The sequence below is a fragment of the Eleutherodactylus coqui genome, chromosome 2 (assembly GCF_035609145.1).
Source record: "Eleutherodactylus coqui strain aEleCoq1 chromosome 2, aEleCoq1.hap1, whole genome shotgun sequence".
Taxonomy (NCBI): domain Eukaryota; kingdom Metazoa; phylum Chordata; class Amphibia; order Anura; family Eleutherodactylidae; genus Eleutherodactylus; species Eleutherodactylus coqui.
The window spans coordinates 201,116,702-201,142,573 of NC_089838.1; the positions used below are offsets into that span (position 1 = coordinate 201,116,702).

General features: G+C 44.2%; 1 protein-coding gene across 4 annotated transcripts in view; it reads right to left on the reverse strand.

Annotated features, from left to right (window-relative positions):
* Positions 1-2,253: 2,253 nt before the first annotated feature.
* The window catches only part of SBF1 (SET binding factor 1), a 107,604-nt gene continuing 83,985 nt past the window's right edge, over positions 2,254-25,872 (reverse strand). For 2 of the 4 annotated variants that reach the window (XM_066592210.1, XM_066592208.1), the window contains 15 exons: positions 24,300-24,431; positions 18,604-18,681; positions 18,031-18,087; positions 17,568-17,749; positions 17,301-17,477; positions 17,041-17,142; positions 16,731-16,916; positions 14,172-14,298; positions 12,740-12,870; positions 12,398-12,625; positions 10,807-10,914; positions 10,387-10,601; positions 9,299-9,386; positions 7,023-7,154; positions 2,254-5,434 (listed from right to left, as the gene is read on the reverse strand). In XM_066592210.1, coding sequence (XP_066448307.1) covers positions 5,336-5,434; positions 7,023-7,154; positions 9,299-9,386; positions 10,387-10,601; positions 10,807-10,914; positions 12,398-12,625; positions 12,740-12,870; positions 14,172-14,298; positions 16,731-16,916; positions 17,041-17,142; positions 17,301-17,477; positions 17,568-17,749; positions 18,031-18,087; positions 18,604-18,681; positions 24,300-24,431 — 2,042 coding nt within the window. In that variant the 3' untranslated portion in view covers positions 2,254-5,335. The remainder of the gene's footprint in view (positions 5,435-7,022; positions 7,155-9,298; positions 9,387-10,386; positions 10,602-10,806; positions 10,915-12,397; positions 12,626-12,739; positions 12,871-14,171; positions 14,299-16,730; positions 16,917-17,040; positions 17,143-17,300; positions 17,478-17,567; positions 17,750-18,030; positions 18,088-18,603; positions 18,682-24,299; positions 24,432-25,872) is intronic. The other 2 variants (XM_066592211.1, XM_066592209.1) reach the window with 1 other exon arrangement.

Genomic DNA, 25,872 nt, shown 5'->3' on the forward strand with positions numbered 1-25,872 from the left:
GGGGTTCTGCAACACTTTAGAGCAGGGATGTCCAATCTGCAACCCATGAGGGCAAATAGGCAGTTTACTGCACCAGGAAAATTCCAGGTGGGCCAATCTCTCTTTGGGTTGGCTGTTGACAAGGATAACTACTTGCGGATGGCCCTGTATACAAGAACCACAGCGGCCTGCCTGCTCAACTAAGTCTGTGTATGACTGAAGTAACAAAGTCCGCAGACACTGGCTCGTAGGTAGGAGCAGCCCAGAGGTGGGCACTTGCAGTTAAGCCGCTGCTGCTCCAAGGTATAGTAATCGCTGTAGAGAGAAGAGCCAACAGGGAGCTGTGCTGGCCGTACCTAAGCCAGTAGGCCCCCTCATTGGTCCACTGCTCTCAGGCTGCAGCTATGCCAGTGCCCGGCCGCAGTACTAAGAGTCTGTGTGAGTTAATGAGCGACAGCCCAGTGCAAACAGTAGTTAGTAGACTAACCAGGTCATCCACCCCAGCTGCGGTATTCTGGTGGGTTTCGTTAGTGTTTGTGTATTTAATTCAACTCTTCTTCTTCAATGTGGCCCAGAGAACCCCCAAAGGTTGGACACCCCTGCTCTAGCGAAACTATAGCTAGAACAAGAAGGCACTAGCATAGCATCAAAACACAAAATCTATAAGAGCACACAGTTATATGTGGTGCAATACCCTGCTAGGATGCACATACCAACCATCTCATATTGGGGTAGGACTATAATAATTACACAGACGGACTAGATTTCACTACCGAATCTACCAGATGGGAAAAGCAACAAATCTGCCCAATTAAATGTTCAGTAAGAGAATATTTGTAAAAGAAAGTTTCTAACATTACTTCTTATAATATTATGAATGAATTAACAGCACTTCTATAGTCCTCATGAAATTATATATATCTGTTGAGTGCACTTGGTTGTATATTACCACAATAGTTTATTCAGCATAGACTTGTAGAACTATCAATAACTAGTTAATAAATATTAATGGAGTACAATTTTCCCTTATACTATTCTAGATAAATTCTTCAAGATTTTAGCCTGTTCTACCACCATGATGTAAATGTACATCATAGACTGGCTTCCCTTAAGCCTCCACGACTGACATTTACATCACGATGAGCGTGTGGGCTCAGGAGTTTTCACACACAAGCCTGGCATTTTGCTGTAACAGCCGGAATCAGCAATAACTTTGATCCCAGCTGTTTAACCACCATGTTCAATAGAGTCTCCCTCTGGTCAATGCAAATGTAGCCATGGGACACAATGGGTTGCTATGACAGTTGGAAGCTGAATAAAGGCCTCCAGGCCTGCCACTGCTGTATACCTGTACACCAACAGGCTATCAGGATTTGGTTTTCTAAGTATATAAAACTATTATAAAAGTGATCAAAAGATTATGTTTTGACAAAAGGGGATGATAAAAAAATTGAAATGCTGATAAAATTCATGGAAGAAAAAAAATGTTTTGTTTTTTTTAAACATAAAAAGTGCTTTATCTTCTAAAAGTGTGTAGAAGGCAAAAAAAACCCTCATCTCGTCCCCAAATCACACATAAATCCCAGTCTGGCCCATGACTCCTGCTGTCAGCACGATCCTCGTTATGCGCACTAGACGTGGAGATTGCCAACAATGGAACATGCATGAGATTTCATAGAGGATAGCGCCTACAAACTGGCTGGACAAGACAATCCAGATACCCTGGTTGGAGAGGAAAGAGCATGACTCGGTGACTTGGGAAGGGATGGTGCCCACCCAGAGGAGTCAGATAACGATATACATACATGGTAGACAATTATACAGGTTAGTTTTGGGGGTAATATAGAATGCAGTGATTTTAACCAGGACAGGTCACCGATTAGGTTTACAATTTGAATAGCACATTGTTGGTGGGCTTATACCCTCCAAAAAGGTGGCCGGTTCCTTTTTATGCCAAATTACGCCTGGTACTTCAAGTGTTGCTAGGAACCTTGAGGATAAATATCTGTCCTGGCCATGTGATTGACACAAGTGTACAGCTCTGATGACCGTACCGTGTCTGTCCCATGACCAGGCCAAGCTGGAAGTAACAATGAAGTCACCAAATCTATTGAAAAATTGTGTAACTTTTCATCATATAATAACCATTTCTACTTCGTCGCACCATACTTACCATGAGTTCTAAAGATGCCGAACGCCATCATTCGTGAGGACCAATACAAATTTCCTTACACAGAAGAGACAAAACAGGCTTTCTATATAAATGCCACATGGTTTTAAAGAGTTGTTAGTTTCATTTATTTGTCTGATATATTCCTGTTTCCATATATCTAGGTACAGTAACCCAAGGACTGTATGCGTGACACAATATACAAGAACTGATGTATTCTACAAAAACAGGAAACTTCAGCCTGAGAGTTGTATTATGTACAAAGAGCGTCCATCAGTCACAATGGCCTCCCTTACTAAGCACTTTTATCTTCCTTTACCTGAGGAATGTGACGTTTATTAACCCTTTCATTGCAAAACCAGACAAAAATAAGCGTTGGAAATTCTCATGAATGTCATGGAAGTCATTTTGAAATAGTCTTGTAATACTGACACATGCGGCCTGATCTGTAATGAAGATGCCCATAACACAATCCATACTGTATTGCTCATCAGCGATGGAACCTTGTTCCTAGGCGATAGGCATTAATACACATCAAGACAGCTGGAGTCCTACATAAACTTAGGAAATTGGCATTTATCACACATTATCGTTCATAAACCAGTATCCTTTAACCATATTCAAAAGCCCTGAACTGACTACTTTTACGCTTGACTGCAATTAACCCAGAGCCGTATGCCAAGCCAAAACATTATTGTGCTCTATGTGACAATATAATCAATTTACATACATGGAATATCAGCTGGGATATTGCCATAGCCAACGCTTTGTAATAATTTCTGCGCTGGTGTATTCATGGTTTAGGAACACAAATTGTGAAATCAATATAAACTAGAGCGCCGACAACTACGGTGGTTACTGATGTGTCTCCAGAGTAAAAACAGACCCGATCATCAGAAATCCGGTGTTCACGCTCACGGAGATTTAGGATTTCAAAATTCTGCATTATGGATGAAGCAACTAAGTTATCCAACTATACAACCTACAGAAAAGTAGTGGAGTACTTACTGAACTGATTTGTACAGATCTGGATAACTCGACTAAGTGCATGGTGTCCATATAGCTCTAGGTGTTATCAGCGGTTCTCATCTGTACGCTCTTCTATCTGGATCAACTACCGATGTAAATATGAATGACAATAAGAGGCTCTTTGTATTTCTCCTAGCAAGTATTTTTCCTGGAAAAGTCAGACAGCACATTTAACTAGGGCCATGTAAATGGAAGTGCTGACTAACATTACTTCCCTATTCAGGATATTTCCAATCCAGCACTAGTATGACACATGAATGAGGCCTTAAAGGGTCTAAGATATAAACAAAATATATGCAAATGCAACAAATGGCATAAAACACAAGAAAAGAAGGTATACGCACCTATTCCATCACCGCCACGCCAAGCTTTGTTTACTTGACTGCAGCGGTTACATTCCATATACCACACATGACCACTGCAGCCAATAACTGACCTCCCTCAGTGGTATACAGGACATAAGATCCTGAAAGCCAAAGATTGGCTCTAGTGGTCACATGAGGTATACAGAACCTCACCAGTGTAGCCATATAAGCAAAGCCCGGTGGGTGGCTGAGAAAAAAGTGACTTACCTTCTTTTGTTGTTTTCTGTCATTCCCGGCATTTGCATAATTATTTTTAAAACCATTCCAAGAAATCCCTTTAATGTCATAACTATAGAGCAACTAAGCCCATGAGACCAGAACACTGTGTGTAATAGTTGAATGAGTTCCATATCTCTATATGTCATTGCCAAAATGGATACTCCTGAATGCCTTGCCTTACTATCATTGTATCTGGACATTTGGTGAAAAATATATATATGAACAGCGTAAGATGCAATCAGCAGTCATATCTAATGTGCGAGTCGTATCGGACAGTGCAGTAAAGAACATGCATTCCAGGCACAATAATAGCAAATGCTGTCTTGCAGTGGAAGAGTTAAAAACGATCACCTTTTCCCCATCACATCTCTTAAGTCTCATGCTGTTTTGGACATTTTTATATATACAATAATATACAATAATAATTAAATGGAGTACAATAACCACAGAGTTAAAATACCATTAACAGTTTTAACAAATTCTCCTGTTCCTCGGAAACGGTACACATGGGGACGAGGCGTCTCCCCTCCTCCAAAGTGCACGCAGACCAGTCAGCTAATGAGGCCCATTCGGTTTCCTTCCTTTGCAGGTCGGGTGGTTAACATTTGTGGTCCAGAAATCCTTGTGGCTCATTTCCATACGTTTCTAGTACTCAGGAACATTGTTTTTATACAAGGGACGTCTCCCCTCTCATTACAGTATATACAGTGGAGTGTTAAACAAGCAAAATCCTATGACACTGAAGTAGTAGTAGTAGAATCCTTAGTGGTTTTTACCTGTTCTCCTAAATTACAAACACATCTTCCCCTTCTAGCGCCAGACCGTGTCGTCTGGACAATCATCATTGTGCAAAAGTCCACTCCTGCAGTGTAGCCCGCTTACAGCTAAGAAATGAGAAATGGCTGTTTCATGTAAAAACAGGACTTACATATTTAATATGAACAATGTATCCATCGTGTATTTGCGCTGCTTCAGCTCCCTCTGGTCACTACTGCTGGGGCTGGTAACTCCTTCCTGACATGTAACTAGGGCTCAGAGCCCCCTTGCCGAGTCCTCACCTTTATAAAATAATTTAAAATGACAATCCAAACAATGACAACTTATAAGTAAGCATTTAAAATACTAAACAGATGCAAATCCTTTCCAGAGTATCAGTTTAGCAGAGCCGGATGAAGAATGTGGAGCCACACAGATTACTATAGCCGCACGAAACTTAACTGCAACTCACAACGCCGAGCCCATAGCTTCTTAAGAGGAAAAAAAAAAAAAGGCAGTCAATCTTGGGATCTTTCCGCCCATGGGTTGTAGCTTCTGAAAGTCCACAACTAGCTGTCCTTTTCTTCATTGGTTCACAGCGGACAACATGAAGTAGGTTCACAGATCAAACTGCTTAAATCGATGTTAAAGACCATTACTAAATAACAGAAAAAAAAGCTAAGGTGCTTTAGCTTCCAGAAAAATCTGGAAAGAAACCGCTTGCTGTGGGTTTTAGCTGTGGGCGGCCACATGGTACCCCGATGTCACAATCTTTTCACTGGTGTCCTGCAGTTATTTTTATGCTATCCCTGAAGTTTCAGGCATCAGACAGGCAACTCTGGATTCGGTCAATCCACTGCTGAGCCTGGGAGGGGTCCTGGGCACAGAAGTTATAGACCCGACGAGTTGTCTTCAGCTGAAAAGAGAAAAGGAGCATAGCATGAAGAACAAATATTAGGTTGAAACTGGAAGACGTTTCAAGTAGAAACTATTTTCTTTTGCAACACATGTGAACGTTTTAGTTCAGTTGAGCCTTCCTCAAACATGCCAGAGAAAGGCTTATCAGAGATCAAAAACTGCATGGGTGACAGAATAGACTCTTCATGCTCATTTTCTGCTACAAAGGATCTTAGACCGTGTCTGTGAGCCTTACGTCGTAAAGGATTTATAAGCAGCGCTGCTGCCTTCTACTGTTGTTAATGCCCACTTGGACACAATATTTCTTAATCAAGTCCAAGATTCTCTGCCGCGTTATTTCACAGCTTCTCTTTGTAGGAGCTCCATTACTCTGAATCTCCAAATCTTCTGCCTCTTTTAACAGCCATTATTTAATTCTGACTACTTTCGGATCCACTAATGGGAGCACAGGGCTTGTGACTATGTAGCTTCCATTCAATTCAGTAATAAAACCTTCTGCCTGTAAGCAAATAGTAAAATTCTATTTAAAGGGCACTTGCCACCACCCTTATGCTAAACGCTGAGGACAGGATAAAGTAGGGGAAGACGCACTGATCACAGATGTAGGTTTCATATATATCTGAAGTAGTTTGTCAGAAACTTCTCTCTCATCAGTACCAGCACACACACACAGAGGACTACAGGAAATAGTCCTTGATAGTCATGAGATATGAGCTAACCCCACCCACTGATGGACAGCTGTTTCCCCATTACTGTGCAACTGTAGACAGCTGTCAATCAGAGACCAGAGTGGACAGGACTAGCCCACAGCTCAGGACCATCAAGACTGCATCCTGTAGTCCTCTATGTGTGCACCTCTACTGATAAATGCCATTTCTGGTAAACAACTTCACAGCTACATAAGACATGTTACTGCAATCAGCGTACCAGTCACTACCTTAGGCTAACTTCACACGGGCGAGTGGGATATTGGGCCGTGAATCATGGCCCGATATCACGCTCACTAACATGCGATTTTGCCGTGGGCGTGAGACATTTTTGTAAGAAAACCACCTCGCATCACTTCAGGGAAATAGTGATCCTCTGCCGCGGTTGTCAGTAGAGTTTTTCCCATTGGTTTTCAATAGGCAAACCTCACATTGCACTGCGTGCACCTAGCACGTGGTACGAAGCTGCCGCCGGACCCATTCAGAACAATGGGTGATGCGATTGCACACCCAAAGATAGGATGTGCCGCGATTTTTTCCTGTGATGTGGAAAAAAACCCAAACAACAAAGAAAGCTTACGTGTATGACCCCATTTAAAAGCATGGGGCTCATATTCGTGCGTCTCACAATGCACAAACCTCGCCCGTGTGAAGCCGGCCTTAGACTGTCCTCAGAGAGCAGCCTACAGGTGGTGAAAGATACTCTAACACTATTCGTCTGTGAAGAAACTAAAAGATGTATAACGCCGAATCAAAAATAAACTGAGTGCTGACGGCGATTAGGAGAACAGAAAAATAAGCATCACAGAAATCTAGGCTGCTGTTAGCATGGAACTTTTAGGACATTCACCTAGAGAAAACAAATAAGTGATGACTTACATCAAAAAATGCTCTTTCATCCACATTCTTGGGAGCACCCATTGTTGGTGTACCGGCAGATATAGTCTCTACCTCTGCCAGGTCGATTACCCCTTTACATTCAGTGTCCGTACGGCTCTCGTAATACCGCAGCTAATCAAGAAAATACATTTTTAAAAGCAAAATAGGTTAAACGGTATTGTAGGTCATGAAATATAACCAACTGCATACATGACTCACATTACTTATAGAATTACTGCCAACATTACGGCCCTTTTTGACATTTTTCTACTTCTATACTCTATAACACAGGTGTCAAACACAAGGCCCGCGGGCCGAATCCGGCCCGCCGCCTCATTTTCTGTGGCCCGCAGGCTATGCAGTAAGTTTCCTCACTCCTCCGTGCTGCTGTCAGTAGGCAGTCTGCTCTCGGCTTGTTCTGTCTACTGCAGACAGTAATAGAGGAGTGCCGATAGCAGACTGACAACGGCCGCGGAGGAGGGAAGGGGAGTGCAGAGAACATGATCTCTGCAGCAAGGAGAGCATCGCTGAGGAGGAGCAGCTGCAGGGTGAGAGCCTTGTGTGTGTGTATATATGTGTGTGTGTGTCATATATATATATATATATATATATATAAAAATATATATATATATATATATATATATATATATATATAAAATGTGTGTGTGTATATATGTGTGTGTGCGTGTGTCATATATATATATATATATATATATATATATATATATATATATATATATGTGTGTCATATATATATATTATATATATATATATATATATAATGTGTGTGTGTGTGTATATATATATATGTGTGTGTGTATATATGTGTGTGTGTGTCTATATATATATGTGTGTGTGTATATACGTGTGTGTGTGTATATATGTGTGTGTGTGTGTGTATATATGTATGTATGTGTATATATGTGTGTGTGTGTGTATATATATGTATGTATGTGTATATATGTGTGTGTGTGTGTATATATATGTATGTGTGTGTGTGTCATATATACATATATATATATATATATATATATATATATATATATATAAAAATGTGTGTGTCTGTATATATGTGTGTGTGTCTGTATATATGTGTGTGTGTCTGTATATATGTGTGTGTGTCTGTATATATGTGTGTGTGTCTGTATATATGTGTGTGTGTCTGTATATATGTGTGTGTGTCTGTACGTATATGCGCAGAATGGTGTGTGGGTGTATGCGCAGAATGGTGTGCGTCTGTGCGGGTGTATGCGCAGAATGGTGTGCGTCTGTGCGGGTGTATGCGCAGAATGGCGTGCGTCTGTGCGGGTGTATGCGCAGAATGGCGTGCGTCTGTGCGGGTGTATGCGCAGAATGGCGTGCGTCTGTGCGGGTGTATGCGCAGAATGGCGTGCGTCTGTGCGGGTGTGCGCGCAGAATGGCGTGCGTCTGTGCGGGTGTGCGCGCAGAATGGCGTGCGCCTGTGTGAGCGCAGAATGGCGTGCGCCTGTGTGAGCGCAGAATGGCGTGCGCCTGTGTGAGCGCAGAATGGCGTGCGCCTGTGTGAGCGCAGAATGGCGTGCGCCTGTGTGAGCGCAGAATGGCGTGCGCCTGTGTGAGCGCAGAATGGCGTGCGCCTGTGTGAGCGCAGAATGGCGTGCGCCTGTGTGAGCGCAGAATGGCGTGCGCCTGTGTGTGCGCAGAATGGCGTGCGTCTGTGTGTGCGCAGAGTGGCGTGCGGGTGTGTGCGCAGAGTGGCGTGCGGGTGTGTGCGCAGAGTGGCGTGCGGGTGTGTGCGCAGAGTGGCGTGCGGGTGTGTGCGCAGAATGGCGTGCGGGTGTGTGCGCAGAATGGCGTGCGGGTGTGTGCGCAGAATGGCGTGCGGGTGTGTGCGCAGAATGGCGTGCGTCTGTAAGCGCAGAATGGCGTGCGTCTGTATGCGCAGAATGGCGTGCGTCTGTATGCGCAGAATGGCGTGCGTCTGTATGCGCAGAATGGCGTGCGTCTGTATGCGCAGAATGGCGTGCGTCACTGGCCACTATGGGGAACCTTATTACCAATCGGGCCACTGTGGGGTTTACTTTTACTTTACTGTCTTACAATTAGAATCGGCCCTTTGAAGGTAGCCATAAGGCTGATGTGGCCCTCGGTGAAAATGAGTTTGACACCCCTGCTCTATAAGAATGTCAAACCTGAACATTAACTCGCGCACTTTGAAGAGTTAGAACATTTGTGCCAAATTTTACAGCAAAGTCCAGCCAATATAAAGTCTTTCAATACTGATACACAATGGTTACCTGATGCTTAGTCTTGTCCAACACAAACCAGCGAGGCTTCCAGGGTTTCATAAATGCACCTTTCTTACACAGAATTCCCTCATATGATCTGAAATAATATAGATTATTTAGACACAGTACAAACCGCATAATTACCTACTTTATTATAAAAAAAAAGAATGGGATGAACTGAGAATACCACTCTGCATCCACATTGTTATTTGCTTATGTACTAAACCAAGATTAGGTTGCCAGTATATATATTGCAGTATAAGTGCCCAATATTGGAAGAAGCTGCACCTTGTGTCAAGATCTTTAGATGTTATTGGGACATGTCAAAAGACAGCACTGGTGACACTCTCTCTGTCGGGTCCCTAGAATTAAAGGGCCAAGGCCCTATTGGTGTATGTCACTCCTTAGATTATATTTAGTTACATTTCAATGTCAGCATATAACGATACAGCAATTTGGCATTAAAGGGATTGTCCCACTTTTTACTACTGATGACCTATCCTCAGTATAGGTAATTCATAGCAAATTAGCGGGGGTCTGCTGCTTGGAATCCCTGCCGATCAGCTGATCCTAGGCCGGTCACTGTCTGTAAGGAGCTGTCTTTGTACCAGAAGCAGAAAGCATGGGAGCACGAGAATCTGAATGATTCTGAACGATAATCGTCCAGTGTAAAAGGGCAATTGCTCAGCTTTTCAGCAGATAGCAATGTGGAATATACACAGATAGCTCATTCACACAAGTGAACAATGACAGATCGCTGGTTTGGACAATTTATACATGTAAATCTTTAACATATCCTTTGCTTGCGCGTTTCAGATGTTCACATTTACTGCATCAGTGAATGACCGAACAATCGCTGTTTACACGCAACAACATGCAAACAATTATTTTTAAGCCTGCATTAAAGGGCTGAATGAGAAGCAAACAAATCTTTATTAGTCATTCAATCATTGGCCATGTTTACACAGAACGATTATCGCTCATATTCGCAGGATCCAACAATTTTTTTGAATGATAATAGTTTTGTGTAAAAGGGCCTTTAGAAGTAGTGTTAAGCTTTTAGAGATTCAATAGGATTACACAAATGTATAATGTACCGGTTCTCTCTTTCTGCAGTGTTGAACTGATTGTATAAGGTACTAGTGCTGTTTCGTGCTCCCAGTTTCCCCCCACCACTGGGAGTACTTGTTGTGCTTGGACCACTCTCCAAGCTCAAATTTAGTGTAGATCCTACACCACTCTCCTGAAGGTAAATGCCCAACGACTGCCGCTGCGAGGACACACTTGATGACATCAGTAAAGCACTGGATTTCTGGAAGACAAAATTAAACTTTAGGTAAATGGTTTTCTGTTACATACAAGCAAGTCGTCAACTGAGCCATGGCAGACAGGGCTCTAAAATACCAAATAGAAATAAAAGTCTCTCCAAATCTCAAAATAAATTACAACATCCAAGGGCAGAACCTCAAATATAGCGCTTTCATTTGCAACGAGTAGAGAAGAAACTACAGACTGACCCGGCTCTCATGGCGGACCTCGGTCCTGTGGGCGGCTTTTACTTTGTCCCAGGTTTCCTTCCACCTTTCAGGAACAGGTCTCAAATCCATCTCCAGATTTTGTAACTCCTATGAAAATAATGGTAATGCTTTAATTGCTTTGTCCTATGCAGTGATACCATTAGACAAAAACACAACGCACACTCAAAAGGGGACAATGAGTAAACAGAACACTATGGTTAAAAAGGATTGTGCCCTTCAGGGCATATGATCATCATAGTGAGGTGGCCCCAAACCAGTGTGGAGAGCCACTTTGTAGATGTCATTGTCATTTTGGTGAAGTCAAGTTGTCCTTGTACTACATCAATAGCCATTTATCAGCATAGTTGACCCGTAACATCACATTTTTCTCCCCGACAGAATTAGCTGTTTACCAAGGGTGCTGTGAGTGGGGACCTAAGTCGATCAGCTGATCGCCCCAATAGCTGCATTTTGAAAGGGTAGCCTCAAGCAGATTATAAAGTTACTGTAGACTTAAAGAGGTTGTACCAGAATTACATGTTATCCCCTATCCACAGGATAATTTGCTGATCGGTAGGGGTCTCACTATTTAACTGTATTTTATTAATTACATACCTTGGTCACTACATTGTATATTTTATGGATACTATTATTCTCCAACACTTGATGCCTGCTGCATGGACTGAATGAACCAGCTGCATATATGAATTAACGCCAATGTAACGGTCCTTAAGTATGGGGTTTTTATTTATAATGTCTATGCACTTTTGAGAAGCCTATGTATTTCGTTGTATGAATAAAAATATAAGAATATATATATATATATTTTTTTTTTCTTTCAATTCATGCATTTTTATGTATCTTTCACTTATATATTTACTTATTTATGCACTGATGACCCTGATGCTTTTCTTTTTTCGTCTACCCACGTGATTTGTTTTAAAAGTATGTTGTAAAATAAGTGTATTCAAATATTTCAGCTCATGTGACTTTCGTGGTCATGTGACTCCCCCATCCTGGGCTTGGACTTTTAAATTTCTGTCTGACTTGCTGTCTTGTATGGCTTGAAAAAGAGATCAGTGCAATCCAGAAACGCATTGCCAATCAAGTTTTCTTTGCATTCCCGGATCCTGTGAGCTATTCACACTGTGCCAACTAATCTCCCTTCCTCTTAATGACATGTGGCTTCTACAGCCTTTGAGCAGCCACACGCATGACCAATGAATGGTATGTGACAAATTACTGCTTCTTCTGGGTTACAGCGGTGGTGACCAGGGCTCCCAGGCTGCACTGGTGCAATTCAAAGAGGTATGAGACTCTCTTCCACTAACCCCCCCCCCCCCCCCCATCCCGAGTCCTGGAAACCCCCTTGGCATGTACCATGGACATCTCTGCACAAGGCAAGTTAAACTTATATTATTCTCGGTCTTCAGAGTTACAATAATATGTTGGAGTTTGGAATAGATCTTGTATTTGATTCCAGTTTCTAAGCTAACAAGTTTATCCTATGTGTAGCACTGCTAGATGTAAGATTTAACACATATGTAATTTCCACCACTGTACATATAAAGTGAGTAGAGAGAAGATTTACATCTAACAAGCAGGTGATGGCATCTGGCTGGAGGCGTTGTGATGCATGATAGGATGGCCACACGATCTTGCGTTTGGTCTGGGGAGCAGAGCTGTCATTTTTCTCAGGTTCTTCATGCCGGTGTGCCTGAACAAGCTCCCAGTCATAAGAAGGACCTTCACTCAGAGCTTCATGGGTGTAATAGTCCCATACACGAAGACCCCACACCGAACTGTATGGGCGCAGCACCTGCACAGAAGTAACAAGAGAATCATATGCAGCATTACCCTCAATAAAACATAAAATGCACTTGTACTACATCTATACAGTAGATACAAGGCGGCAAACTGTTCTGCAGCTTACCTCTCCATCCTCAGGGCAAAAAATGTAGTTGTAGAACATGGGATTCTTCTTGTGTATGCGCTCCATATACTCCCATACAGAGCGGCAGATCTGAGGGCTACGTCGGTCTCCTTTTTCTTCATACAGAACCCCTGCGATGGTAATGTGAATTAGCTTACAAATACAATCGAGATGTTAAAACAACTGAATCCCTATAATACAGCTGTCACTACAGCCTACGGGCAGTGTCTGAGACTACCATCAGTCTACCACCATGTTGTCACCTTAGGTAAACAGTAGTCTGGCAGTAATGGAAGGACAAGGATTAGTCAAAAATTATCCGCACTCTGGCAGGGGAATTTATTTTAATCAGATTTCAGAAAAGACAAATACATTATTTTCCAACATAATCTCATTGCTTTTCAATACTCTTGTCAATCTGTCAACAAGCTTTCTTATTTCCTCATGAAAACTTTTTTAGGCTGAGCTGCAGCCACGAATGCACCGCTGTCTTTATCTCTTCATCAGATGTGAAGCTGTTCTCTTTGTGCTTCCTTCAGGGGAGCAAACAGGTGATAGTCCAATGGGGAAAGATCAGGACTATTGGGATGATGCTTTAACATGCTAAAACAAAGTTTTTGGAGAGAGTTGACAGTATGGGCAGCGGTGTGCGTATATGCATTGTCATGTAACACCACAACACCCTGGGATAGCAGGCCTCTGCATTATTTTTAATTTTAAGCTTCAGGTCTTCAGTGAGCATCTCACTGTAATGAGTACTGTTGATTGTTGAACCTTTTTCCTGATAATGTTCCAATACTGGCCCTTGAGAATCACAGCGTCCGATGACTCCTTCATTGCCAACATTTACGCAACCTTCCTTGAAGTGTATGAATGGATAGGGACACGCTTCACAATAAAACACATTTCTCCATACTGTGCACAAAGTCTTCGATATATCGGCACCAGACGCACCCTCAGACCACAAAAAGAAAAAGAAAAAAAAAAAAGGACGCTGCACGCTGCTCTTTTTTTGTGAAAATCACAAGTGGGACAATTCCTTTTGCTTGCACTGCAGTTACAAATTAACTGATGTGGCACATTCAAACCTGCATAGTAGTGACCGGGGAGATAACGACCTACATCAGAAAGTGTTAAGACAGTGTGGCCAGCAGACGTTTTTGTATAACTGGAGTGTGGATAATTTTTGACTTTGCCTTGTATTCAGCCTTGATATTATTATCTAAAGTGACTGACCAGAGTGTAATTTCTGTCAACGTTACCTAAAGGTCTATAGATTTGATATCCAATTCCATTGGTTTTAGTTCATCTCCCCCACCAAAAACATGAAGTTAGTCAATAAGGTCTCGGGATTCCAAATGGTACCACAACAATACAAGTCAGCCTGCAAAGATCAAGCCACCATAAGGTTTAACAACAGTAAACGGCTCACCTTTCTCGATCCTTTCATAATCTGAGTCTAGTAAGAAAGTGCGGAATCGGTTTGACACATAGTGATAAGCCACAAACTTCAGGTAATACTGGCTGAATTCAAACTCTGAAGGGAACTGCAGATGGATCTGAATTTAAGAGGTAAAATAAGAGTTATGTTTAAGTACAACCTTGCGATTCTTTTTCCCCTTTCACACAGGGCACTGGATTTATTGTGCGCTATGAATAGCAATATCTAAAATCAAGGTTAAAGAGTAATTTTGCTTTTTTTTAATGCACAGAATAAGCGATTCTTAGCATTTTTGCAATAGGTTTTATCAGCCTATTTGATACATTTTTCATACAAAACCACTCTTCAGCTATGCAGCTATGTGAAGATGGGGCTGAGAAATCATTCTTCCGCTAGCTCAATGCATACCTCAAGAGGGAGCTCGTTGTGCCTGCACTGTTCTCTCTAGAGCAGGCACAATGTTTTCCATATACCAATTTATAAAAGCCTGCTTTATACTGCATTTTATTGCTTTTCAACTCTGCCTAGTCTGTGCCAGATTTTCTGCTTCCACTACAGCTTTTTATTCCTCTCCTACCTGCTCTGCCCCTGGCGTTGTGTAAGGAGAAGCCGTTCTATGCTGGAGACAGCTTTTCCCCTTCACAGTGCGACCAATCCCCGTCAGACCCGATGCAGGATCTCGGTCCATCGGGCTGTGACATCCAGTACTGTACACCCAATGCACTGAGACCCTGACAGTGTATCGGATCTTCCAAATCCCATCAATTTTTCTGCAATACCTCTATGCAATCAGCATTGGATATGAGCTATCCATTATATATAATGAGACCATCTTCCCCGCATTTCCTCAAACTTAGTCACCCAAACAGACTTTTTTTTGGTATATTCCCCTTTCGAAACATATAACCTCTCGTCTTTGAAAAAAAAAATAATTCAACTGTTGGTAGGGGTGCAGGCTGCTTCCAATGGGCAGTAATAAGCTTTCCGCGCCCGATACCATGCTCTCTGAATTCCCAAAACAGTATGCCCATCAACAACACTAAAAATACAAATTCTGGTATTAAGACCAATATTGACAAGATATAATTATCCTAGTATCCCATTCCAAAATCCAAGCAATTTTACACAATCCCAGAAGATACGTATTAAATCTGCACCATCCGTATATCACTTCAGACAATCCGAGTTTAGTGTAATACCCATTTTAAACAAACAACTTTAATGGAGTACGACAAACTCTGTACTAAATACAATTGTGATACTCATAGTAACATAGTATGTTAGGCTGATAAACATACATATCCATTTAGTTCAGCCTATTACCCCCCCCCCACACACACCCCCACCCAATGTTGAATCAGAGGAAGGCAAAAAAAACACCAAATCCAAATGAGGTAGAAGCCAAATTTCCTTTTTTTAAAGAAAGATTCCTGCCTGAATCAAAGTCTCATAATCAGAATAATCCCTGGATCAACAACTCTTCTGAAGACATTATTGACTATTAAATGTAATATTGTAACACTCCAAGAAAGGCGTCCAGGCCCCTCTTGAACTCTTATAGAATTCGGCATAACCACATCCAGGGAGTTCCACAGTCTTACTGCTCTTACAGTAAAGAACCCCCTTCTATATCAGTGCTGAAACCTTCTTGCCTCTAGATGTAGAGCATGCCCCTTTGTGACTGTCACAGTCTTGGGTGAGTTTCAGTTAAAAACACATTTGTAAAATTCCAATCCTCATGTGCGAGAGCCTAATTTCTTGAAAGCACATCGCACGGCATATGAGAGTCATGTGACGCATTAAAGGTCCCATTGAAATCAATGGCCGATGCTTTCTGAAGAATGCGGAGATAGGACATGTTGCAATTTTTCAGCACCACATCACTCATGTATAAGACTGCATTCAAAAGAATAGGGTTCATATTCACGTGAGATTTGTGCTTCTCTCTACGCAAACATTTCGTGCGAGTTTCTTGGCCATGTGAAAGTGGCCTAAGGAGCAGTACCCAGGAACCTCCCACCTATCCAACAAATAATCTAATTTCAGATGGTCAAATATTCTACCAGTAATCGCATAAAAGGGACTATTTATTACTGTTATACAAATCTTGTTCATGTCTATCAAACCAGGAGGCAGCACCCCTAGAACTATCAAAGAAACAATATCTTCCCCCAGTAGTTGATTTCAGCCATCCCTCAAAAATTTACCTCTGATCCAATCCTTTCGCCTTTTCGGAAACCCCAAACAATCGCAAATTATTTCTCCTTAGTCTATATTCTAGATAATCTGCTTTATGTTGCAAAGTATGATAAACTGCTCAAATTTACTAATTGTATCTTGCGCAGGAACAATGTTTTTCTCCCATTTCAGTAATACGTGTATCTGCTTTAGAAATTTTTTAAATCAAAGCTAGAAAAACATCACATAGACTAGGTTTATTTTGTATATTGTTTTGCACGTCCCTTTAAGAAAAACATACAATATGTTCTAGGACATCAAATATTATATATGGTATATTATGTCACAGCCTAAATGTAAATTTATACTGACCTGATGCACGCAGTCCAGAAATTGCAAGAAAATAGGAGTGAAACCATTACTCTGGCTGGCGGCTGTATGTGCACCACGATGGCTAAATCTATGACCAAATGAAAGCCATTCTTTTTCTATGAGTAGTCGAAATCCTTCAATGGTTCGATAATACGGATCGGACAACAGCTGAACCAGAGACACCACCTATTTACAAAAAAAGTTACATTATTTGGCTTCAGCGCCACGTGTTTGGCTATGTGCAGTTGTTTAACTTTTCCGGTTATCAATGAGAACTTGATGCACATATGAAAATGATGCCGTTCAGTACCTGTGTGGTAAGATCCCATCCATCTTCAAGTCCAACCAGGACAGATGAACCGCTGTCCAAGAGTTCGACAACTAGTGCAGATACTTGGAGTAGCTTGTGGAGCTAAAATATATAAAAACATTACAGTTTTCATCAGTGAAAAAAAAGCAAACTGCCTCATAGCATAGACTGTCTGAAAGAATGTACAACACTAAGCAAAGGAAGCCAATAACATGGAGGTAGAAGGCTCAAATGGGTAGTAGAAGGAACATCATGCTTACCTGTAAAAGCCACTCAGAATCTTCAAGGGTACGCAGGTACGACAGGCTAGGGTCTGTAGAGGGGGCACTTGGCACACAAGCCTTCATCAGTTTTTTGAAACTAGCTTTAACTTGTCTGACGTCAAATAGTTCAATAGGGACTAGCTCCCACTGCTGCAGTGGGTCTTGCTTCACCCCCTAGAAAGTCAATTTAATCAATATATCAGACATATTCCACATGCATTTTCATTATGTTAGAAACCGTATTCTGCAATAAGACTAACTCACTTTAAGCTGCGACTTGTCCCCAATGATGTAAAGAGCAGCTCTTCGGGGAGTCAGTGCACTATCTGAGGGGCCGCCATTTTGGTGAGGAGTTAGAAGTTCTCTTGCTGCTAGTCTACTTCCTACGTCTGCGTTCATGGCATAAGAACTAAGTCTTCCAGTGCCACGCATGCTTCCCCATTTTCCTGCAGGAACATATGAGAAAGAAAAACTATAAAATCCTTGTATTTTACTTTGAGACATTGGCTGCTACAGTAGGTTTACGGGAGGTCACATCTGCCTGTAGAGCGACAGCAGCAAGGGGTGAACAGGGGAGCAGGGAGAGGTAACTGCTTATTTTATACCATGGGGGACCCAGTGCCAGGGGTTTTCCTTAACTCGGACAACCCTTTTAAGCACTAGGAGTAAGACACCGTTACTGGTCTGGGTAATAATCTATTGTTAGCAGTAAGATATCTCTACTGACCTTGTTCCACATGGCCTCGTCTCATTGCGGGGTGCTTAATACCCCGAGAGGATTGACCTAGTTTAAGGAGAGAGGGGCAACTGGATCAAGAAGAATGAACCACGTTTTTGGGCCGAAGGGTTAGGGATAATTACAGGCCGGGCAGAACACAGCTAGATCAGCATACAATGCGGGTAAGTGGAACACAAAAGTAAGCACCAATCTTTAAGGACCTAATGTAAGAACTATTATTCAAGCTCAGTGTTTAGAGTTAGAGAAAGCTTAGACATTTTTGTATTTTAAGAAAGCAAATAATACACATCAGAAAATAAGTGATTAGGAAATGTATGAAGAACTTAAATACAAAATGCTTGAAGCCACTACACGCTGGGACACTGCATGGAACATGGAATTGTAATGAAACCAAGCAAAGCAAATCTAAGAACATATATTTGTTAATGAGGAGCGATCACATACAGCACAGCTGATTGAACCATTCAAGACAGTAAATTAAACAGAATATGCACATACAACAGCCTCAAATCTCTAACATGAACCTCTAACTATATACATTCACACACGTAGGAATCCTACCTCCTCGAACGTCCTCCTTCCCTCCCATCACCTGCTTCATCAATGAACCCAATTTGGGTTGACGTTTGTCTGGAGAATCTGTGGCAGAAATACCAGCTTATATAAGTGTTATGCATCTCAATCTCTAACCATATCGCCCCCTTCTATGCAGAGTGTTCAACCCAACTTAAACCTGTGGTCCTCAAACCATACGAGGAGTAAATCATCAGTCAGGGATTGAAAACTGCCTTTTAGATGTCCAATTTGCAAGCATTATAAAACTATAACAAGAAGCCGGATCCCCTGCTGAGCAACATTTGTTATAGAATGAATTAAAAGTTTAGACTGACACTGATTTTTCTAAACTCCTCCTTTTCCCCTAAAACAGCTGCAAAATTATGTCATATTAGCAAACATTCAGAATTCTGTCTAGAAATGGAGCAATACTGTATGTAGTGTTAACTTTACATCCTGCAGCTGATGTGGCTAAGGTACGCCAACACTATACAAAGCCTATGGAAGTTGTGGGACAGGACTCAAATCTCATTACAAGGGGTCAAAAAAATAGCCTAACTTCATGAATAACCAGTTAAATCCGTCGCTGCTCCAGTGGTCCATACAGGTCTTTGCTTATTTTGCCTGCAGCAAACACATGGATGTACAGCACATCATTACTGTAGCAATCACTGGCTTCAGTGGTCTTGTGCCACACGTGCAGGTCTCACTGGGGCAGCTAAACAAAGACCTGCGGGGACCACCAGAGCATAAGCGTTGGAGCAGGGCGGGATTTGACAGGCGACAAGGTTTTTCTTTGACTTTATCACATTTCTTGCTGTTAGGTTATCAACCCCTTTATAGGAAACAAAATTAAACTGGAGGTGCTGCATATTTAAGTGTGTAACTGTAGATACACTCATTGTTAAAAAACTAATCAAGCACCTAGGAGGAGTTGTGGGAATCTAATGAAACTATATGTGATTGTAATGTTAGTATAAGTGATTGCAATATCGGAGAAAAGGATAATTTATTGCAGAAAACTGAACATCTGAAGGGAGGCTCTAATACAGATAGTCCCCGACTTGCGAACATTCGACTTACGAATTTCGCTAGATACGAACTATCTGTTCTGCACAGTATGATGTAATGCTATGGCATTACATCATGCTGTGCAGGGACCGGACAAGCTTCTATCAAGCCTGATAGAAGCCTGTCCGGTCACATCGCGGTTGCTGGGCAGCCGGGGGCCTTCTGAAAGGCCCTAGGGCTGTCTATGCAGAGCGCCTAGCAAGCCGTGCGCTTGATGGGCACTCTGCATAGGCAGCCCTGGGGCCTTTCAGGAGGTCCCCGGCTGCCTAGCAACCACACAGCGTCCCGCGATCTCATCGTGGGACGCTGTACCGGCCCCCTGAACGTCGGGTGCTGGCAGTTTCTTACAGCGGGCACCCGGCGGCAGCAGTTCCGACGAGCCGCGCCGCTCGTCAGAACTGTTAACACTTTAAATACCGCTGTCAGAGAGGTATTTAAAGTGTTAACAGTTCCGACAAGCGCCAAGGCTCGTTGGAACTGCTGCCACCGGGTGCCCGCTGTAAGAACAGCCGGTACCCGACGTTGTATGGAGCGGGATCCACCCGCGATCCCGCTCTATACTACCATTTGTTCGACTTGCGAACAAAACGGACTTGCGAATGGGCTCTCGGAACGGAACCTGTTCGCAAGTCGGGGACTAACTGTACCCTGTTGTACCGCCTCTAGATTGGGTACAAGATATGATATGGGCGGGCATGGAGGCTCTAGTACCCTATTGTAAAGCCTCTTGCTTGGATACAAGATATGATACAGGCGGGCATGGAGGCTCTAGTACCCTGTTGTACCGCCTCTAGATTGGGTACAAGATATGATATGGGCGGGCATGGAGGCTCTAGTACCCTATTGTAAAGCCTCTTGCTTGGATACAAGATATGATACAGGCGGGCATGGAGGCTCTAGTACCCTGTTGTACCGCCTCTAGCTTGGATACAATATATGATCTGGGCGGGCATGGAGGCTCCAGTACTCTGTTGTACCGCCTCTAGCTTGGATACAAGATATGATATGGGCGGGCATGGAGGCTCTAGTATCCTGTTGTACTGACTCTGTCCCCCGTACCACTACTAGAGGTGACTGACTCGTATGCAATGGCACCGGAGACCATCACACCAGAAGTGGTACAGTGTGCTGCTCCACAGCAAAGGCAAGAGTGAGGTGTTCATCCCTAGGTCTCCGGACAGTAACATGGCGGTCAGTACCTAAACTAAACCTGGATTTGTTGCTGAAGACAAGCTGGTTGCACTCCATTTCAGCCCAGTTTTGTCAATCACAACTCTACTATAAACAGAGTCAACAGTAGTTGGACAGTACATGTAATGGGCGCTGTGAGACAAAATGTCCTTCAGCCAAGCACCTGTAAATGGTTCCAACAGACACACAGGGGTGTAACGTTAAAGCCACCTGTCTCTGGATGGCGGACAACAAAGCAGTTGGAGCTGCTCATGCTTGTCCGACGATCAGACAATCCGCTCTACTGGTGGTCTGTCGGGGGCATCCTGAGCCCAGTCGCCTTGGGTGTGTGCCCTCACACATCCACAGGTCCCAATACCTCCTAAAAGTCTGATCAGACGGACCCAGGTTGGGGGCAATTCATCAAAATAAGACCATCCAGTTTTTTGCACTTCAATAATGTGCCCCTCTTAAACTTTGCTAACTGGCTGAAATCTCTTTTCATTGCATCGTAGAGGCGTCTAGTGGTCAACAAGCTCTACACAAGCGGAAAAGAGGTGACTACACACAAGTAGCCTCCGAGAGCCTTTATATAGATCAAAGGTAGAACCACTTTTAGGCCCTTAGGAGGCGAGAACGTTCCTCTAAATACACTACAGCTCATTTGCATATCTGCCTGAGATGTAACGACATGCCGAGTTCTGCAACAAAACGTTAACTCCTTCTAGATGCTTAATTTTGTTCGACAAAGAGTGTAAAATCAACTAAGCAATAAAGCTGAAATCAATCCAAAACCTCAAGACGAGGTAGAACACAAGTGTGTGTAAAATATATATATATATATATATATATATATATATATATATATATATATATATATGTATATATATATATATAGCTGTCAATATTACAAATTAGCACACTCTAACCAACTATCTATACCAGTGATGGCGAACCTTTTAGAGACCGAGTGCCCAAACCGCAACCCAAAACCCACTTATTTATCGCAAAGTGCCAACACATCAGGAGGCGGGGCTTGTCACAACGTATCATTGTACCCCCGTCGTTCTAAAAAGGACAGGGCTGCTTCAAAGCAGACTGGGTGCAGATTCTGACTGCTTTTTGGATGCAGAAATGCTGCAGAACGTCCTCAGCGGAAATTTCTGTGAAAAATTCTACAGCATTTCTGCATCCAAAAAGCAGTCAAGGTCTGCACCCTGTCTATTTTGAAACAGCCCTGCCCATTTCCGCCACATGTAAACATACCCCAGCGGTAATAGTGACACCCCCCCCCCCCCAGCAGCCCCAGCGGTAATAGTGACCCCCACATCACAGCGACCCCAGCGGTAATACTGACCCCCCACAGTGATAATAGTGACCCCCCCACCACACAGCAGCCCCAGCGGTAATGGTGACACCCACCCATAAGCCCCAGGGTTAATAGTGACCCCCACCCCACAGCGGCCCCAGCGGTAATAGTGACCCCCACCCCACAGCGGCCCCAGCGGTAATAGTAACCCCCACCCCACAGCGGCCCCAGCGGTAATAGTGACCCCCACCCCACAGCGGCCCCAGCGGTAATAGTGACCCCCACCACACAGCAGCCCCAGTGGTAATACTGACACACCCCACACCCCCCCGCACCCCCAGCGATAATAGTGACCCCCACCCAGCGGTAATAGTGACCCCCACCCCCCAGCGATAATAGTGACCCCCCACATCACAGCGGCCCCAGCGGTAATAGTGACCCCCACAGCAGCCCCAGCGCTAATAGTGACCCCCACCCCACAGCGGCCCCAGCGGTAATAGTGTCCCCCACCCCACAGCAATAATAGTGACCCCCCAGCGGCCCCCAGTGCATTAGGGACACCCCCCAGTGCATTAGGGACACCCCCCAGCGGCCCCCAGTGCAGTAGTGACACCCCCAGTGCAGTAGTGCAGTAGTGCCGCCCCCTCCAGTGCAGTAGTGACACCCCCCAGCGGCCGCCAGTGCATTAGGGACACCCCCCAGCGGCCCCCAGTGAATTAGGGACACCCCCCAGCGGCCCCCATTGCAGTAGTGACGCTCCCCCAGTGCAGTAGTGACGCTCCCCCCCAGTGCAGTAGTGACACCCCGCAGCGGCCACCCAGTGCAGTAGTGACACCCCCCAGCGGCCCCCAGTGCGTTAGGGACACCCCCCAGCGGCCCCCAGTGCGTTAGGGACACCCCCCCCAGTGCAGTAGTGACGCCCCCCAGTGCAGTAGTGACACCCCGCAGCGGCCACCCAGTGCAGTAGTGACACCCCCCAGCGGCCCCCAGTGCATTAGGGACACCCTCCAGCGGCCTCCAGTGCAGTAGTGACACCCCGCAGCGGCCACCCAGTGCAGTAGTGACACCCCCCAGCGGCCCCCAGTGCATTAGGGACACCCTCCAGCGGCCTCCAGTGCAGTAGTGACGCCCCCCCCAGTGCAGTAGTGACGCCCCCCCCCCAGTGCAGTAGTGACACCGCCCAGCGCAGTAGTGACACCCCGCAGCAGCCACCCAGTGCAGTAGTGACACCCCACAGTGGCCCCCCAGTGCAGTAGTGACACCCCACAGTGCCCCTCCCGAGACCCACATACTTAGCTCCTCCTCCTGAAAGCTGATGCTCCTCTTCTGGTCAGCATGGTCCGGCATGCATATTAACATTTTCTTACCCACTTCTGCCTCAATAGGTAATTCCCAGCAACCTGATTGGTTGTTTGGTGAATCAACCAACCCAAACAACCAATCAGGTTGCTAGGAATTGCTGATTGCTGCAGAAGTGGGGAAGAAAGTGTTAACATGCTCCCGACATACACTCTGACACACACGCTGCTGGACGCCTCTCCCCCCCCCCCCCCCTCCCGGCGGAACCAAGTAGTAGGAGACGTCGGGGCAGGGGGAAAGGGATTCCAGCTGCACACTGAAGTCACTGTGTGCTGGGATCAGCGCGGCTAGCAGTGCCGTTTGTGAATGCCGGCAGGGGAGCTGCGGCCCCTGCTGGTATTCACAAGTGGTGAGCGGCCGATGGGGCGCGTGCCAGTAGGGAGGGCTCTGCGTGCCGCCTCTGGCACGCGTGCCATAGGTTCGCCACCACTGATCTATACGCTTGAAAATTAAGAAAAGCAACCAAGCCTATGGCCACGTGTACACACACCCATCAGCCTACAAGGTTAAGGACACCATTCTTCAATGAGCAGCTCAGAATGGGTTCGCAGTGATAACTAGCATGGGGTTGACTTTCAAATGGAAAAGGTATGAAAAAAAGAATTAAAAAGTAAGATTGCATTTTGAGAATAATGAAAAAAAGAACAAACCACACTGTAGAATGATAAAGGAAGGTAAAGCCAAGAACCTGACATGTGATCGCACATATCAATCCTGGCACTGCTGCTCATACTCCAGGCATTAACAGACACTTCATTTCTTACTTTTTTTCTATAAAAAGAAGCCCTCTCACCATAGAGATGCGCAGAAGGGAAAGCACTGAGCGTGTTTCTTCCACTCATTTCTGCATAGCGAGGCATTGAGTTCACTACAGCCTGGAGGTATTTTTCTTGCTCCAGCGATGTGGAGTCCGTCTGTGACGGTCCTGAGGACAGACGATGTATAAGTAAAACTTCACTACAGAATACAGGTCACATAATAAGGGGGGGGGGTTACAATATACCCAGACTCAAACAACAGAACATCTTTACAGTACTTCTGCATTTAACTCTGGGTTTGATCAAAGTTGTACTAAAGTTTTTCACAGAGTATGAGCCATGTTTAAAGCAAGTACTCGATACATAGTGCATGCACAAATCATACATCATGTATCTACCGTACATGTATGCTGGTTATGCACAGGGAATGTCATAGAGCAATGGGTGCTGGCTATGTTATACAGCTGACATTCGCCAGCAGTGGATGGGATAGGAGATAACGCCGATCTGGAGCATTTAGACTTCCCGGATGCTGCAATCAACAGCAACCACAGGATCTAATCCACTAGACAGAGGAAGTGGGCTCCTTCTGTGCTCACACTACCCCCTTGCTGAAGACCCTGAGCGGCTGTTATGGCAGCCAGGGAACTTGTTAAGGCTTCCAGGGCTGCCAACATACTCCTATTACACCCTAAGGGCGCATTCACACGACCGTATATTGGCCGCGTATTCATGCCGGCCGATATACGGCGTCCCTTTCTGCAGGGGGAGGAGGCTGGAAGAGTCGGAGCAGTGCTCTGAGCTCTCGCCCCCTTTTTGCCTCCTCCCCACCCCACTGCAATATTTTCAATGAGGAGAGGCGGGACAGGGGCGGAGCTAATTCCCAGAACTTAGCCCCACCCCGCCCCATCTCCTCTCATTGTAAATAGTGCAGAAGGGCAGAGAGGGGGTGGAGAGGAGGGAGAGAGGGGGCGGGAGCTCAGAGCACTGCTCCCGGCTCTTCCAGCCTCCTCCCCCTGCAGAGAGAGACGCCGTATATCGGCTTGGCGTGCAAACCCGGACGATATACAGTCGTCTGAATGTGCCCCATGCAGTGAAAATTTTGCCCCAAATATTTATGGGTTATATAAGCACAAAATCTATAGAACCATTTAAAGGACCAGGAGATAATCCTTTTGCTCAATATTTTGATGTTAGAAAAAAAATCTCATAAAAACGAAAAAATAAATAGTTAAGTGTGATCGATCAATAAGGGAAACCAAGTAATCTTGTAGATAAGATACCTTTTAATGGCGAACAAAAATACAGTGGGGGAAAAAAGTATTTAGTCAGATACCAATTGTACAAGTTCTCCCACTTAAAAAGATGAGAACGGCCTGTAATTGACATCTTAGGTAGACCCCAACTATGAGAGACATGAGAAAACACATCCAGAAAATCACATTGTCTGATTTTTAACAAATTTATTTGCAAATTATGGTGGAAAATAAGTATTTGGTCACCTACAAACAAGCAAGATTTCTGGGTCTCACAGACCTGTAACTTCTTCTTTAGGAGGCTCCTCTGTCCTCCACTCATTACCTGTAGTAATGGCACCTGTTTGAACTT